This window comes from Thermobia domestica, chromosome 10, assembly GCF_964235325.1.
Source record: "Thermobia domestica chromosome 10, izTheDome1.hap1.1, whole genome shotgun sequence".
In the NCBI taxonomy this organism is placed as follows: Eukaryota; Metazoa; Arthropoda; class Insecta; order Zygentoma; family Lepismatidae; genus Thermobia; species Thermobia domestica.
In genome coordinates this window covers 204,042,907-204,058,609 of record NC_137463.1, presented here as the reverse complement: position 1 = coordinate 204,058,609, position 15,703 = coordinate 204,042,907, and the positions used below count along the sequence as shown (strand labels likewise).

The 15,703-nt window shown below is 35.3% G+C and overlaps 1 protein-coding gene across 5 annotated transcripts in view; it reads left to right on the top strand.

Moving 5' to 3' along the window:
* LOC145662942 (tolloid-like protein 1) overlaps window positions 1-15,703 on the top strand; it is a 964,318-nt gene that overhangs the window by 732,560 nt on the left and 216,055 nt on the right. Inside the window, exon 1 of one of the 5 annotated variants that reach the window (XM_081728976.1) lies at window positions 1,427-2,044. The exons of the other annotated variants lie outside the window; for them this stretch is intronic. Within the exon in view, the coding sequence (XP_081585102.1) occupies window positions 2,014-2,044 (31 nt within the window). The 5' untranslated portion in view covers window positions 1,427-2,013. Of the gene's footprint in view, window positions 1-1,426; window positions 2,045-15,703 lie in introns of those variants that run through there. 5 annotated transcript variants of the gene reach the window in all.

Sequence of the window (15,703 nt, the reverse complement as noted above, 5' to 3'; positions counted from 1 at the left end):
GGATCACCCTAATACTAATACAGATCACCCATCATGTTCTACGAACCATATTTTTGAGCATATATTAATAAAGTATACTTATATTTTTAAAACACTATTTCTCGCAATTAAAATTACGTTAATTTTATATTGATATTAATAGTGTACAAGAAAGTATTAGCCCCTATATTACTTTTTCAGGAGTTCGGATTGTCGAAACTTCTTTCAATACTTAGTCTGCCTGTCTGTCCGTCCGTGAGACAAAAGTGTGTGTCCGTCCGTCCGGGAGAAACTACAATTTTATCCAGGTTAGAGATGGTCAAAAGAAGGAATCGAGTTCATTAATGGAGGAGATATTGAAACCGGAAGTGGTAAAAATCAGCTACTTTCGGTTAAAACGTTGCTCACTATAGAGCAAAAACCGAAATATATAACGAAAAATTGTTTACTTGAATCGATTAAGCGCCCCAAGAATACATTTCATATCATCCTTAACTCGTTACTAAAACCGGAAGTGGTACCAGCCCACTCCAACTTCCGGTTTGAATAATGATCTATATAGAGTAAATACGATAAAAGATAGAGAAGAGAATTTTTGGAATCGAATTAGCGTTCTAAGAATAAGTACCATCTTCTCTCTTAACCTTCTATTCAAACCACAAGTGGCAAAAAATCACCTACTTCCGGTTTTGCAATAGATATACAGAAGCGCTTTTCTGCTATCAAGTTAGCTTTCCAAAGATATATTCCATATCTACTCTAGACTCTCTACTAAAACCGGAAGCAATAGAAATATACTACTACTTCCGGTATCAATATTAACTGAGAAAATATCACGCCCAACAAACAAAACTTCTTCAAGCGTTGTGGATGTGACACTCCTACTTGTTACATAATTGAAGGCTAAGAAAGAAAATGAAGGACCCCTATATTAATTTTTCAACTTTATTTGAGATTCTCAACTAAAGTGTGTGGTACTCAATTCAATTGAATTTGTTCTTTTTGTTGTTTATCTACTAATACTTAACTTAAGAGAACCACAAGGACAGACCTCGCGGGCCACTGTTTATGAAACAATGCTCTAGACTATATCAATCACCACTTTGATTTCTATACTATGCCCAAGAATGAAATAAATGATGGAAATTGTGTCAGCTACCTGAGATTGAGCCCAACGTTTCATGAATTACGAGATAAGCACTATAGTACTATCTGCCGCACTCTACTATGCACTTGCTACTAAAATGAAGAATATGTATTAAAGAATATTCAATTATAAACAATATTCTTCTCTTCTTATAAAGCCATCGGCTTTCATTTGCCATCACGAGAAGTATATATCGTTAAGATGTCACATGATAATATGGTAAATCTCGCCTGTCGCAGGTGGCGACACTGCAACTAGATCATCAACATTGCGTGGAGCTGGGAGTTTTGTATTCGCGCACAGTTGTACTCGTAGACCTGTGCTTCTAGGAAACGCGAAAAAGTTTTAGCTTGGTGACTTCGCTTTTTTACGTAACGTCCGTTTCCGTCTATCTGAATTTATTTTTTCTTAACTTCTTTTCGCTTGATTTTTATCTTCCTTATCAGTCGTTTCTCTGCTCCAGTGCATGGTATTAGTGGCCTGCACCTTTTATCCTCCGGGGTGAGATTGTCCGCCGCTCTGCCGTGAGACGTACAGAGGAAGAAAAAGGGGTGAAAGGAGTAGTGGTGTGCTTTTAGGTGCTGGGTGCGAATCTTTTCGCTGCCAAACTGGCAACAGGAACATCAACCATGGTTGCAGTGGCTATAGGTTGTATCCTAGTTTTATTGACCGTATTTATACTGCTAATCATATTTGTAGGGCAGTCCATGGGTCCATAGAGAACAAGCAACAAGTGATCCTAGCAGTGTAGTGTCAACTTCTAGGGCGGGGGCAACAAACAATCTTCTATTTCCTTTGTCAATTTTCTTCAAGACCCTTTTCAATTTCTCTGGAACCCCCGCCCGGTTCTCATTCCCTCATGTATACTATCATTTGCAAACAAAACTATGGTGACAATATCCTTCTGGTTCCTAGCAGGTAAGTACCAGCAAATTAATTTTTAATGTTTTGATGAGTTATATTTATTCTTTGTAAACCTGTTAGCATATATAATTTAATATATGAACGTGTGATCCCCGTCCAGGGCGAGTAGTTGGTCTTGTAATCCAAGTGTCATGGTGAGCTAGCTTGGTGGTTATTTGAAAAAATGAAATGAAATCTTTCAGGTTTACGTTTCACAGTTGTGCCGGCTAGGCTAAAGGAGATGGTGATGATGAGAAGTGAATACAATGATGGAATGAATAAAATGGAACGAAACGGGAAAACCCCGAGAAAACCCACGCACACCGTGTTTGTCCACCACAAAGCCCACTTGGAGTGAGCTGGGACCAAGGTCCCCACCCACCAGAGGTGAACTAAGCCACTGCGGCCCCTTGGTGGTTGTTTGGTTGAATTAGAATTTAGCGTCCCTTTCAGTATTAAGGCTATATGAGACGTGTACCCACAGATTAAGCTGAGCTTCTTCATGATTAAGCGGTTAGCGTACGCGCCTTTGGCGTGGGAGACCCGGGTTCGATTCCCAGTTTGAGCTCATGTGGTTCAGATTCCACGTTAATCAGTAGGTCCCGTCTCATATAGCCTCGCTGCTGAAAGAGACGTTAAACTCTAATTCAACTCAACTCAACAACAGATTAAGCTGGAATTCAATCTACTGTAATTCATTTAAATTTCAAGAATCTACCTTTGGGAATCGAACCAGGATCTTGTGTACTAGACTAGTGCGGAGAGTGATAATGTAATGGGAAAGAGGTTATACTGTGAGGGTTGGTCATGTACGGTTATTTGAGCACATGTAAACTGCACCGTCTTCAAGCCCTACTGGTGATTTGAAGCCCACGTTAATAGTGGGTCCCGCTTTTCATAACTATTAGTGTTGCATAAGACGCGAAACAAAAATCCATAACTCCTAACGTGATTCTCGTATGGAAACTAGTAGTTTGGACATGTATTTAAAAGGACATTGTTCCTTGTTGGTTTCTATAACAAAGCACAGAATTTTTCGATGTTAAATCTTCATCGTGAGACAATTAAAAACTATTTCTTTACGATGTAGTGCGAACTCTGCGTGATACTGTACAAAAGAATTATACTTAAGGTACTGGTTAACAGACGCGATGAAACTGGTTGTAACACTGAGAACAAGTTGTATTCCGAGGGACGTGGTGATAGTCACGGTGGAAGGAAAAATAGAAAGATGGAGAGAAAGAAAACAGTTAAAGCTGATAACTGTTCTAAACAACATACTAAGAGTCCCCTGAAATTCCACTTGATGTTCGCCCGCCACATTGGAGAAAGTTTCAAATGAACATTACCCAGATAAAACAGCAATATCTTCGTTATGGTTGAACATCAAAAGATAAATTTAGTGTGTTTTTTTAGAAAATAGATAAGACAATATTTTTTATAGCGAAACAATTTTTCATAAACCTCATACTTTAAGAAATATTTAGGTATAAATTCTAAAATTACGAAAAATTTTCTTCTTCATCTTCCAACCTTACATTTTCCATAAACAACGAGAAATATTAACTTGACCTGAAATAAATCAAAAAGAAAACTATCGAAACTTTTAAATATAGTGTATATTTGGGTACTATTGGGTAGGGTCTATAGTGTATATTTTCAACTAATTTTAATTTATATAGAGAGTTTGCAGTCTAACAGATGGTAATGAAGCAGGCTAATTTAGATATGCGTACTAGTTACTTCCCAACACACAAGATGGGGGCTAAATGATATTTTTCTTATATTAATTCGTAACCCTTGATTGTCGTTTCTTTAATTATTTCGTGATTATATAATTTAATAAAAATAATATGTTTGTTTTGATTAGCTTTATTTTTTCCGTAATTATGGATTTATTTAATATTATTTCGACATTTTCACCACAACTACTGAAAGAACCAGCACTAAAGTGTATAAAAGCCGACTTTATAACTCAATAAAGTTAATAAAATCTCCTTTGCCTGACGACAATAGCCCAAATAAAGGGCGTAACCCTTTGGGTGGGTGCTAGCAACGGCTAGCAAAAAAAAATCAATTAATGATTAGCGAGAATATTGAAGTTCGTTGCCATATTGCTGGCATTTTGAGCCCCCCCCCCAAATTCAGCACCATTTAACAAATATTTGTCACATTTTCAAAAGTGTCAGTAAGACTTTACGTACATCTCTTTCTTTTGATGTCTTTCAGGGAAGGTTCTAGGACCCTGGACAGGTTTTTTTTTCTTTTTATACAAATGCCAGTTTACTTATCTTATATTCTTCTTAAATTCTATTATTCTCCTTCGGTCGTGAAATGAGCAAGAATTTATATTTCATTATAACGTACTGTTTACTCTCGAACTCGAAGATGATTAATTTCTTCCTAGCTTTATGTTTTTTCATGTATGTCTATAATATTTTTTTGGTTTATTGGTCACTTTGAAATAGAAGCGCATTTGGTTTCGTTACAATAAATACCTAAGATGATAACTGTTTTTCCTTTTAATTTGCGGCCTCTGTTATACTTCTTACGTGCGAGAAAAGTTTCATCTATTTCCAAGGTTGTTCGGGTTCCTCCTGTTTGGATGTTTTTTAAAAAGTAATTTTTAGAAAGAGTACTTTCTTGATTTGTACTCTTGGAAGAGAGGGGTGGAAGTGTGATAGAACTTCATCTCTTTTAGTTTCGTGTCATAGAGCCATGTATTACACTGGTAAAAAATAATGAATTCAGCCCTTTTTGTTGCAATTTGATACTATTTTTCAGCCCACTTCAGAGATAGGACTGTGGCAACACTGACTGTAGTCGTAATTACGTCGGTCCTATGCCAAAACCGCGAAAGTGCAGTTTCATTTTATTTGTGGAACACAGATTCCAACACCAAAGTCATATTTGTGAAATATGAGTTTATTAGAAGTTATCGTCAATCCCTAAAACATGTACCTAAGTTTATATACTGATGTTTCGGAGTAAGTTGAATATTAAGATGCTTAACTCAAAGCCAAATTTAGCACATTCGCGGTTTTGGCATTGGATCGACGAATTTACTTAATTCTTGTATGTGTCATTTCTTTAATATGTATCTTCAATCAAAAAACGTGCACGTGGATCTTTTGGAAGTTCTCCCGTTTCCTCCCAATTTCTTCTTTCCATCATTTCACTTCTCATCACTGTTTCTTTTAGTCTACACGACATAATCGTGGGACGTAAAACTGAAAGATTTAATTCCATTTTCCTAACTTCAAATAATCCTCAACTCGAGTTCTTTAATTTTCAGCTTTTCTAGTTCTTGAGAATCACAAGAGAAAGAAATAGAAAGCCCTCCCCTGTGCTAATTGCTCTACTATTAGCAGATCACCTAGTGAAAATTACGTAAAATTTTAAAAAGAAAAACAATGTTCTATGACAATATACTGCTACAAAAAAATTAAGCTGTTTCTACATTGACTAACGTACTATTTGTTTGCACAACTTTTTTGAGGAGAATATGGTGTACCTTTAAAATCTTTATTCATTACTTTACTAGCGATAGGGAGGAAAGAAAATATCTACTTCCAGCATTTTTAACTGTCTTTCATTCCCATCTTGCGATGGGCGGGCCGCAGAAGGTTACGCCTTCTCTGTGGCCAGTGATGTATAATAGAAAATGTGACAAATATTTGGTAAACGGTGCTGAATTGGCGGGGCTCAAAATGCCACCAGTATGACAACGAACTTCAATATTCTCGCTCCTCCATCCAGCATTAATACACGAAGTTTTAATCCTCTAAATGTAACTACAGATTCGTAAGATAATGGTTTTGATATAAGGAAAAGCTGAAAATATTTTGTTTTACGTTATAGCGCATTTCAAGCAACTCTCTTTAGTCAAGATGAATTAACTTCTGCAGAATTGACAATAAATTGTTAACTGAATCAATAATAAATACTATAAACATTAATCACGATCTTGAGTACACCCAAGCGTGAATCTATAGAATGTCCTTTCCTTCTCAGGTTTTTGATGTACAGTATTATTCGATTAAAATATGAATATGTAGCTCTATGCAACATAATATTCTTATTTTAACAATAGTAGACATTATAAAATTGTAATGTAGGAACGTCCGTTACTCCACACAATAACACTTGAGTGAAAGCGATTGAATACTGATTTTCGCAATAGATAAATAGTACTAGTATCTCGGTCGAGTTCGTTAATAGAGTCAATCTGTTAACGCCTTTGGTGAGTAACGGTGAGTTTAACGATGACCATTCATTCATAAATGTATGTTTCGCATAACGGCAATAACCTTAAAATATTTAGGAGTCACGGGTTGCATAAACATCTAGGCGAAAACATTTAGATATTCGTAATCTTTATTATAAACGCAATCTATTTTGTTCATAAATTTGTATCGCGTTATCCTCTTTACGGTCTTTAGCAGAGTTTGTTCCATACAAATTTGCAACAAACATAAACTTTTCTTGCAAGTTTATACATCATATCATCCTACTGCAAAATTAGTAATAATAACTTAATATTATGTATTATTTTTATTATCTTTTTTATTTACAAACATACGGTAATTCCAGGTAGAGCTCCTTCGTGGCTAAACGGTTAGCGTACCGACTTTGGTGTGGGGGACCCGGCTTTGATTCCCGACGAGAGCTCATGTAGTTCGAATTCCACGTTAACCTGTAGGTGCCGTCTTATATAGCCTCGCTGCTGAAAGATACGTTAAACTCAAAATCAACTCAATAATTTCAGATACAGCTGAACGCCTGTTTACACTGGAATATGTAACAAATCTAGGAGATAATAATATAATACAATAATAATAATAATAATAATAATAATAATAATAATAATAATAATAATAATAATAATAATAATAATAATAATAATAATAATAATAATAAATACCTACGTAATAACAAAAAGGTTGACAATAGCTGACTAAAGTTCATCCAGTAAAATGACGTCGTAGTGCAGAGTTATATGCGGCTTCAGAATTAAAGATATCTATAGGTACACTCATGTCCAAAGTTATTGTCGCATGTCTATAAATCTGTTGTTGTATGAATGTAACTTGATAATGAATTCGCCCGGCATTTCTTGTAATATTAGTACGTGTATAATCGGTAAAGACGTGTAAGTGGCAAATTTCATGTCAAAAGAGCACTAAATAAGAACAATAAAACGAAAATAAAACTTTCTTGTCCATTTAGCAACATTTTGTTTCACTCACTCTAATTTTCGTATTTATAATTCTTTTTCTATGAAATTTACCACAAATATATTTCCCGATTATACACATAGTATCAGTATTAAAATTACCTTGCAAAATCATTATCAAATTATATTCTTACAAGAAGACAGTTATAGATGTGCGACAATCATTTTGGACGTAAGTGTACATGTGTCAATTCGTTGTATAATTTTAGAAGACTGTAGAACAGAGAACACTGAACAATTGAAAGTCTTGCTCGTACTATATAAAAAAGATATATTACGTGTTTGTCTGAATGGAATTCGGAAATAGAATTCTGAGAGTAGCGTTTCGGACTTGAGTTGACCGTGTGTAAGTTTATACAGATACTTGAGGTCACTGATTTTATGGCGAATGTCCGGTAGTAGAATATTAGTGATTGTAACAGTTCGTGTTTTGTCATCGCACGTGTGCGAGGTACTCTAAAACGTACTACTGCAAGGAAGAAATTTAGAACTGAGTTTAGTCGCAATAGGTTTGTAGGAGATGTTATTGTCCAGACAGGTGAACAATATTCCATTTTAGGAAAGAATATTACCTTGTAGAACGTTGCTAAGAAAAAGAGGTTCCGTATTTCCCTTAATCTGTTGAGGAGTCCTAGTATGCGCATTCATTGCTTACTAATAGTGTTTATATATTCTGTGAAGGTTAGTTTTGTGTCAAAAGTAACTCCGAGATACTTATGATTAAATGGGTGAACCATTTATGTTGAATGAGGTGTGTACAATATTTTTCTTTAGGATCCACTCTCACCGTGATTCAGTCTTAGAAGCCATGTATTACACAAGGAGGAAAATTTATTTCTGTCGTTTTGAAGTAGCTCTGAGTCTTCTATACTGTTCACTTCCCTGAAGATTTTGCAGTCGTCTGCAAATAACAGGATTCTGCTGGAAGTTGAGTTGAAGTGACTAGTCAGGTTTATTGTTATGTTTATTTGCTTATACAAACACATTTTTAAATAAAATGTTGCAGTAACAGCTGAATAGAAAACTAGAACAGTTTTACACTCATTAAGTATTATTTCAAGCTCCAATGTACATAAAAGGTTAACGCAATAATCCTGGCTAAATTCCTCGAAGAACAGATGTTAACCGTCCATTATGAGGTAATCCAAAAGTAGTTAAATTAAGATGTAATAAACTCTGGTCTACAAGGCGAGAAATAACTGTGATAGGAGTCTATGTTCTGACCACATATCATCCAAGTACGACGTCTGACTAGCCACGGCTAGTTTTTATTTATTTATTTATTTATTTATTTATTGGTCACCTTTTACAGGAAATGACTATTCGCATTTACAATAGGTGTACATAATTACAGGCTTTATAAATACTGACACACACAACAAAAGAGAGAAAATTAAAAACAAACATACAATAAATAGCACAAACATGAGAAAACAAAAGTAAGCGATATATTTGTATAATTCCGCCAATAAGATCTGCAAATATACAAATAGAACCTTGTAAAGACTATAATCCCAGCCCTTTATGACACAAAAAAAAGCAAATTGAACATAACAATAATATAAATATCCAAAATATAAATGTTTAAATAAGATTTCTGTCAAAAGGCACAAATGTTTTCACGTAATAGAAATACTCTTTTAATTTCAAAACACCACAATCAATGTCCGGATCGAATTAAAAATCTCTTATAATCAATAATTATTTTTTAAAAGTTTTTGCATAAACTGAATAAGGCACAACATAATCTAAGTCGACATCCTCCCGTACCAGCATACAATTATATAATTTACAGACTCTCATAATAGACGAGTTTAAATGTGTCATAGTTTCAGATCGGCTGTAAACAAAAGGTAATCATATTTCTTAACTTGTTTGTGTTAAAATTCAATAACCTTAGACATTCTGAACTGTTGACAATTCCATTCACTAATTTGTAAAGGAAAATTAGCTGTGAGAACTCGTGTCTAGTTGCTAATGAACTACAATCAAAAATAATCAGAAGAGTTTTAAGCTACAATCCTAGAAAGGATCGATAATGTTTAAATGTAGAAGTCATGAGTGTTATAAATAAATACCAAAGGTTCTTCTATACCATACAATTAAATTTTTGTATTTCATATCGAAATTTATTCGAAAATTACCACCTTTAGTGTTAAATACGATTCTCAATGGGAGCTCATGTTTTATAAATCCCACGTTAAGCTATAGGTGCAAGTGTCGTATAGTCTTGGTGCTTGTAAATGAAGGTAAACTTAAAGAAATCAACAATATCGAAATGTTACTTATGGTACGTCTTATTATTTTTATTCTCCTTACGTGTATTAATTGATGTTTACACTTCATGGAATTCTTCATACCCATACGATAACTACATTATTATATTGTACCATATTGACATCACATCAAGTAGCATAATTATTATTAGACGTTTCGTGACAAACTATCTCCGTGCTTGCAAACGAATTGTCAAATTATAATTGCGGAAATGATTGAAATTCACTAGTAATTCCGGTCTTAACGCTGATTTCCATAGAGCGAGAACGGTAAGAGGCATTAAAAATAGTTTTGACACAGACTTATTGTCTCAACAATGACTTTTGTCTTGACTTTTATGTATATGTTAAAACCGGAAGCGGTGAAATTGACGATTTTTCGGTTCAACACTGACGGCATAATGGATAAAACGCAAAATAATTAGTGACAAACAATTTTTTTTATATGAATAATATCAAGAATATGTATCATCTCTGATTTTATTATTTTCATTGCAATTGCAAACGGTAGATATCAATTAGCAATGCGGTTTCAATATTAATCTCCATATATCAAATCAAAGTAAGAGGTGGTAAGTAATGGCTTTTTGATATAGATTCAGCGTCTGAGGAAAAGGTTCTATCTTTGATCCTATTACTCTATTGCAACCAGTTAGATGTACTAATTCAAAATTGAGTACTGAATTCACATAGTTTGGAAGTCTACCGTGGTTTCACACGGTGAAACGAAACTCACTTCTTTTATTTTCTGTGGATATTATTATTAACATGTTACATTTGAAAGATTAGAACCATGTGTTTGGTATGTGTGATTGCTGCACTTGCTGCACTTGCTGCACTTGATTCTTTTTTGGAACACTGACATTTCACGGCACATAAACATAAAAATTCAACCAGGAAATTTATAATCAATTTGTTGAATTCTTTGGGATCCTATATGTCTTCTCATTACCATTAAAACATCTTTATTCAGAGTTTATCGGACAAAAAGTTGAATTAATTGTACATATTTCAGATATAAGACCTGTTTTGATTACGATTAGGATTAGAAATTATATTTCTGGGCTTCCGGCATCTATGATAATTTTAGCGCGTCACGTATGAGAAATAAAGCGTTCATTGGCGATCACAATACCCGGGGAGGGGAGGGAGGAGGATGAAGGTAGTGGGGAATGAAGAAAACGGCCCGAGACCTGCATGTTAAGTGCATTCTTAGCGTGTAAATGAAGCTGAAAATGCTTTTGTACCTTTCCGACCGAGTGTCCTCACCGGGAATCAAACCCGGGTCTGCTCGTAACAAAGGCGAAAGTGTTAGCGACTGTGCTACAGCTTTCATGCTTTACTCATGCTTTACCGCTTCCATGTTTTTAATTAGTACATCACATGTTATTAATACGCATTTCAAATGCCTTCGTTACATTTCCGTGTGCGAAAAAGATTATCTTCTGAAAATAACAGTTTAAACCTTTCAAAACCTAGATGACATAACTTCGTCCTTTAATTATACAATAATCATAAAATAGTATATTTTTGTAAAGTATCGGTACATAATGTGTTTCTTTTCATTTTGTCGCTGTGGAACTTATTCTGTAGGGAACGGAACTGAAGTTCACTTTAAGTTGAACGAAATAAAGAGACTAAAAACTTGCCATCAATATGTGGGGGAATATTCCAGCAGTAAAGCATAAACTTTTAACGTCGGATTCAAGTATTTCTCATTGCTAACTATACACAAAGTGTTAACATTTAGAGACGTGTTAACCTGTATAATAGAGAGCAGCCAAAATAATATTTAGTGAACCAATGAGCGCGATACAATACCTATTGCCGAAGCTCAGGTGCCGAAATCATATTTCACCTGGTAATTTTGTGACATGGTGATAAAGTTATTGCTTCACGTAGAACGCATAACATGTTTCAACACAAAAATATGTAAGAGTTAATAAATTAAATTCCATAATATGTGTTTCATATTCTCAGGGAAAAAAATGTTTCTTTCAATTCTTGGTCACTGCGTCAGATTACAAGTTGTTCGAATGTGTAACCGTTTTCGACTGAAGCAAATTTCCGTATCACGGTCGATGTCAGAACAACGCTCGAGGTCAAATGTCAATTCGACTCATGCACAGTAAAGTCAGAAGCGGATCTAGGAGATAAAAACTGGGGGAGTCAGCCAGCCAGACTCCACTCTATGATAAGTATATAATGAGTTTACTACACACTTTAAAAGCATATAAATAATATCTTAAAATTTGTTTTGTCACTCAAGAACTGGGGGCACCGGGCTAGATCCGCCACTGAGTAAAGTCCTCCTTATGATCTAGTGACTACCGTATATTTGGTAAACGAGGTTCCAGGTTTGACTTCTTGTAGAAAAGCATAGAGAGGATTACGTTGGTCATATATCACTTTAAATTGTAGGTTTTCATCATAGATCACGCTGTAACTGATAAACGACGTAACCAAAAAATAACTAATCAATGACATTTCAAATTTTTTTTTCGAAGACTGTGGTTTATTTTGTATCTTGGAATCGTTTTGAGTTAATTTGTATTTGAGTTAATTTTGTCGAAATTTGTAAGAAAAAATTGAAAATAAAGATGAATTGTACAGTTAGATTATATACTTATTGAATATACAGTGAAACTTGCTTAAACCGGAACTTGAATAAGACGGAAATCTGTCTATAGCGGACATTTTTCAAAGTCCCAGCAGCTCTTATGGGAATTCCTTTACAAATAGTTTCTGTAAAACGGAATCTTCCCTAACGCGGAAACGGAAAGCAAAAATAGTCCCAGGGAACCTTTGAAGCTTGCATAAAACGGAATCTCTTTTTCGCAGTGGAAAGCTGGAGCACGTTACCTTTCATCTCTCTTGTGCGTGTCTTATTTGGAGGTGAAGAGATCAATATGGATCTGGAATGCCACTTAATAGAACAAGTGAACCCTCCTCCATTAGTTCTTGCCTTTAAATAATGCATCACAAAATACCGCCAGAGATTTGACCTCGTTTTCCTATGACGATCTTTTACTGTTCGGAAGCACTGAAGCAGATGATTGACAGGTTATTGTTCATGTACCATTTTTTCTATCTGCATTTGCTTTCAATCCTCTACCTGTGAACTTCACCTGATCTTAAAATAATGCTAGAGTCCACAAGTCTTTGTGCTCTCCAAAATCTGAGAATCTTCATTTACAGCTGGTGCTTGTTCACGGTTCACTAAATTTGCCCCAAGCAAATGCATTTCGAGCATAATGACAGAAAGTTGTCATCAAAAACATAACTAGAGGGGGAGTGGAGCGAGAGACAAGTTCATTTCTACAGTGTTCTGAGTTTGTGTTCAGTATTGTTATTTTTTCTTCTGTGATTAAAACAAGCTGTTTTTCTATAGTGTTTTTATTTTAGCCATACACACAATGGCTAAAAGACACGTGACTCGTACTTTGGGTGATAAAGTACAAATCATTGAATCCAAGAAAAAGGACAAAATTTCGGTGAAAGAAAACATGTGCCGTTTTAGGTGCGGAAAAACACAAATTTATAATACACTTAAAAAAACAAGGTCAAAATTCTGAAGTGCTGGGTGGAAGGGAATGGCAACGCGAAGCGGGCAACGAGAAAATAAACGAACTTGTATGGGAGTGTTTTGTAAGTGCCAGATCGAAAAACTTGTAAGTGCCAGTGCTTGATCGACAATTTCTGGTCCTACCTTACAAGCTCAAGCTCTTTCAATTGTCAAATCTTTGGGAAAGTTGATTTTAAAGCATCGTCGGGGTGGTTGAACAGTTTTAAATCTTGGCATAATGTTGTGTGGAGAGAAATTTGTGGTGAGTCAAAAGATGTCGATCCGAAAGCAATTGAAGAGTGGATCCCCAAGGTGCGTAAACTGACACAAAACTATGAACCAAATGACATTTTAATGGTGATGAAACTGGTCTATTCTTTCGGGCACTTCCGAGCAAGTCGTTGGCATTGCGTGGGGGAGAAATATACAGGGGGGAAAATGTCGAAAGAAAGACTCACTGTGTTTTTATGCGCGAACATGACAGGAGAAATGGAAAAGCCTCTTGTGATTGGGAAATTTGCAAAACCTCGTTGCTTTAAAAATGTAAATGTTAAATGTCTGCCAGTTGTGTGGTGAAACAACAACAGTGCTTGGATGACAAGTACCATTATGGAAGAATGGTTAAATTCTTTCAATGCGAAGATGAAGAAAGAAAATCGTCACGTTCTGTTATTCTTGGACAATGCTCCATGCCATCCCCATATAAAATTGTCCAACGTTACTATGGCTTGGTTTCCTGCGAATACTACAAGTGTGTCACAACCTATGAACCAAAGTGTAATTTCCACCTTTAAAAGTCACTACAGGCGATTGGTGCTGGAATCTCTAGTAAGTAACATGTCATCAAGCAATTCTGCAAGCCAGTTAGTGAAATCGGTGTCTGTACTTGATGCTGTAAATTGGACTGCTGTTTCTGCTAAAAGAATTAGAAAGGAAACCATTGCTAAATGTTTTATGAAAGCTGGGTTTACTGAAAATTCTTCTTGGGAAACTTCTGACATACCAGAAATAACGGAGACTGCTGAAGCCGTTAAACTCTTGTGTCAACAAAATGGACAACCGGATGACGGAACAGCTTACATTTCAAGTGATCAAGATGTAGTAACTTATTCTACGATTGAATCGGCTGCGGATCTCTTGCATGGACCTGAAACTGAAGAATTAAAAGACGACGATGTCACCGAAGTCGAAGAAATCAGAGAACCTAAAATTGGTTCTTTAAAAGAAGCTCTTCATTATGTTGAAGACCTCATTGAATTTGCGGTTGACTCAAATTATTCAGACCTTCTAAAGCAATTCTATTCTGCCAGGGAAGTGTTACAAAAAAGTCTTGTCGCAAAGAACAAAAAAACTTACCTTGAAAAAAATGTAGAAAAATGTGAATAAGCATAGGGGAGGATGATGTTGGTAAACTGCAACTAAAAATAGTTTGTGTAACTTTCTAAACTGCATCTTGAGTTTCAGTAGATTTTCTGGCATTTATTTGAAGTGTTCACATCATTTGAAGTGTTTTCGTGCTGTGAGAATATTAAGTATTGTGTGTCCTGAAAACTACAAAAATACAAAATATTGTGTGTGTGTGTGTGTGTGCAGAGTATGAAAGACTGCATTTTGAAGTTCCAGAGCAAATATAAAGGTAAACTATAAAACCAATTCCATCTGTCTTATTTTTGTAGCTATTTATTTTCAGATTTGTATAAAACGGAAATCTGTCCAAAACGGAAACAAAATTTGGACCCTTCGCTTTCCGCTTTATACAAGTTTCACTGTACTTGTTGAATATATGTTCGGTGAATCACGTTGAGGCTTGTACATTTGGTACAAAGTGTGGTCTTCTATTCCTGTAGTGACTATGACGACTCTGAAGCCTGAGATATTTACGCCAATCATAGAACTGCTTTGCCTAATATGTGAAGCATTAGAATTCACGAGGTGGATCTGCCTTGCGAACGCGCACTTTAGAAAACGAATAGAACAGAAGTGTACCAACAATGTTTTCAGACTTAGAAGACGTGCCGAACGAACGATGAAAGATCAACACTTAAATAACTATAGCACGAACACTAATAACTATTCGAATTAAACTGTAAGAATAATAATAGCAAAAATATAAAACTACGATGACACTACCAAGAAAAATAAATTGAAACTTAGTGACAATCTGACAACACTGTACTCAGGAGATGTTCTCCGTATAACGCGCTGGCAAAATTTCATGGATGGAGGTTGATTACCGGGTCACTCCCTCGCGTTCTAGTGGGTGCTGAAATTGATAGATCTATGACTCCTTGCAATCATTATAGATACAATAGCCTATTTGATCAATGCCAATCTACCGAAGCAAGATAAAGCACATGTGAAACGGTGCAGTAGACATCTGTCGTCTTTCTTTAATTTACGGATGCACGAATAGATTAGTGTCCGGGAAGTCGAAATCTCAAAAAGAACGTAATTGATCTAGATGTTTGGCTGTATTTCGTTTGTTTATAATAAATGTTAAAAATAACGATCACCGTCAGCGCGAGAATTCTCTGTCTCAAGTTTACATAATCGAGAAATCCAATAGTTTTTTTATCAATATAATTTTCGCTTTGAAC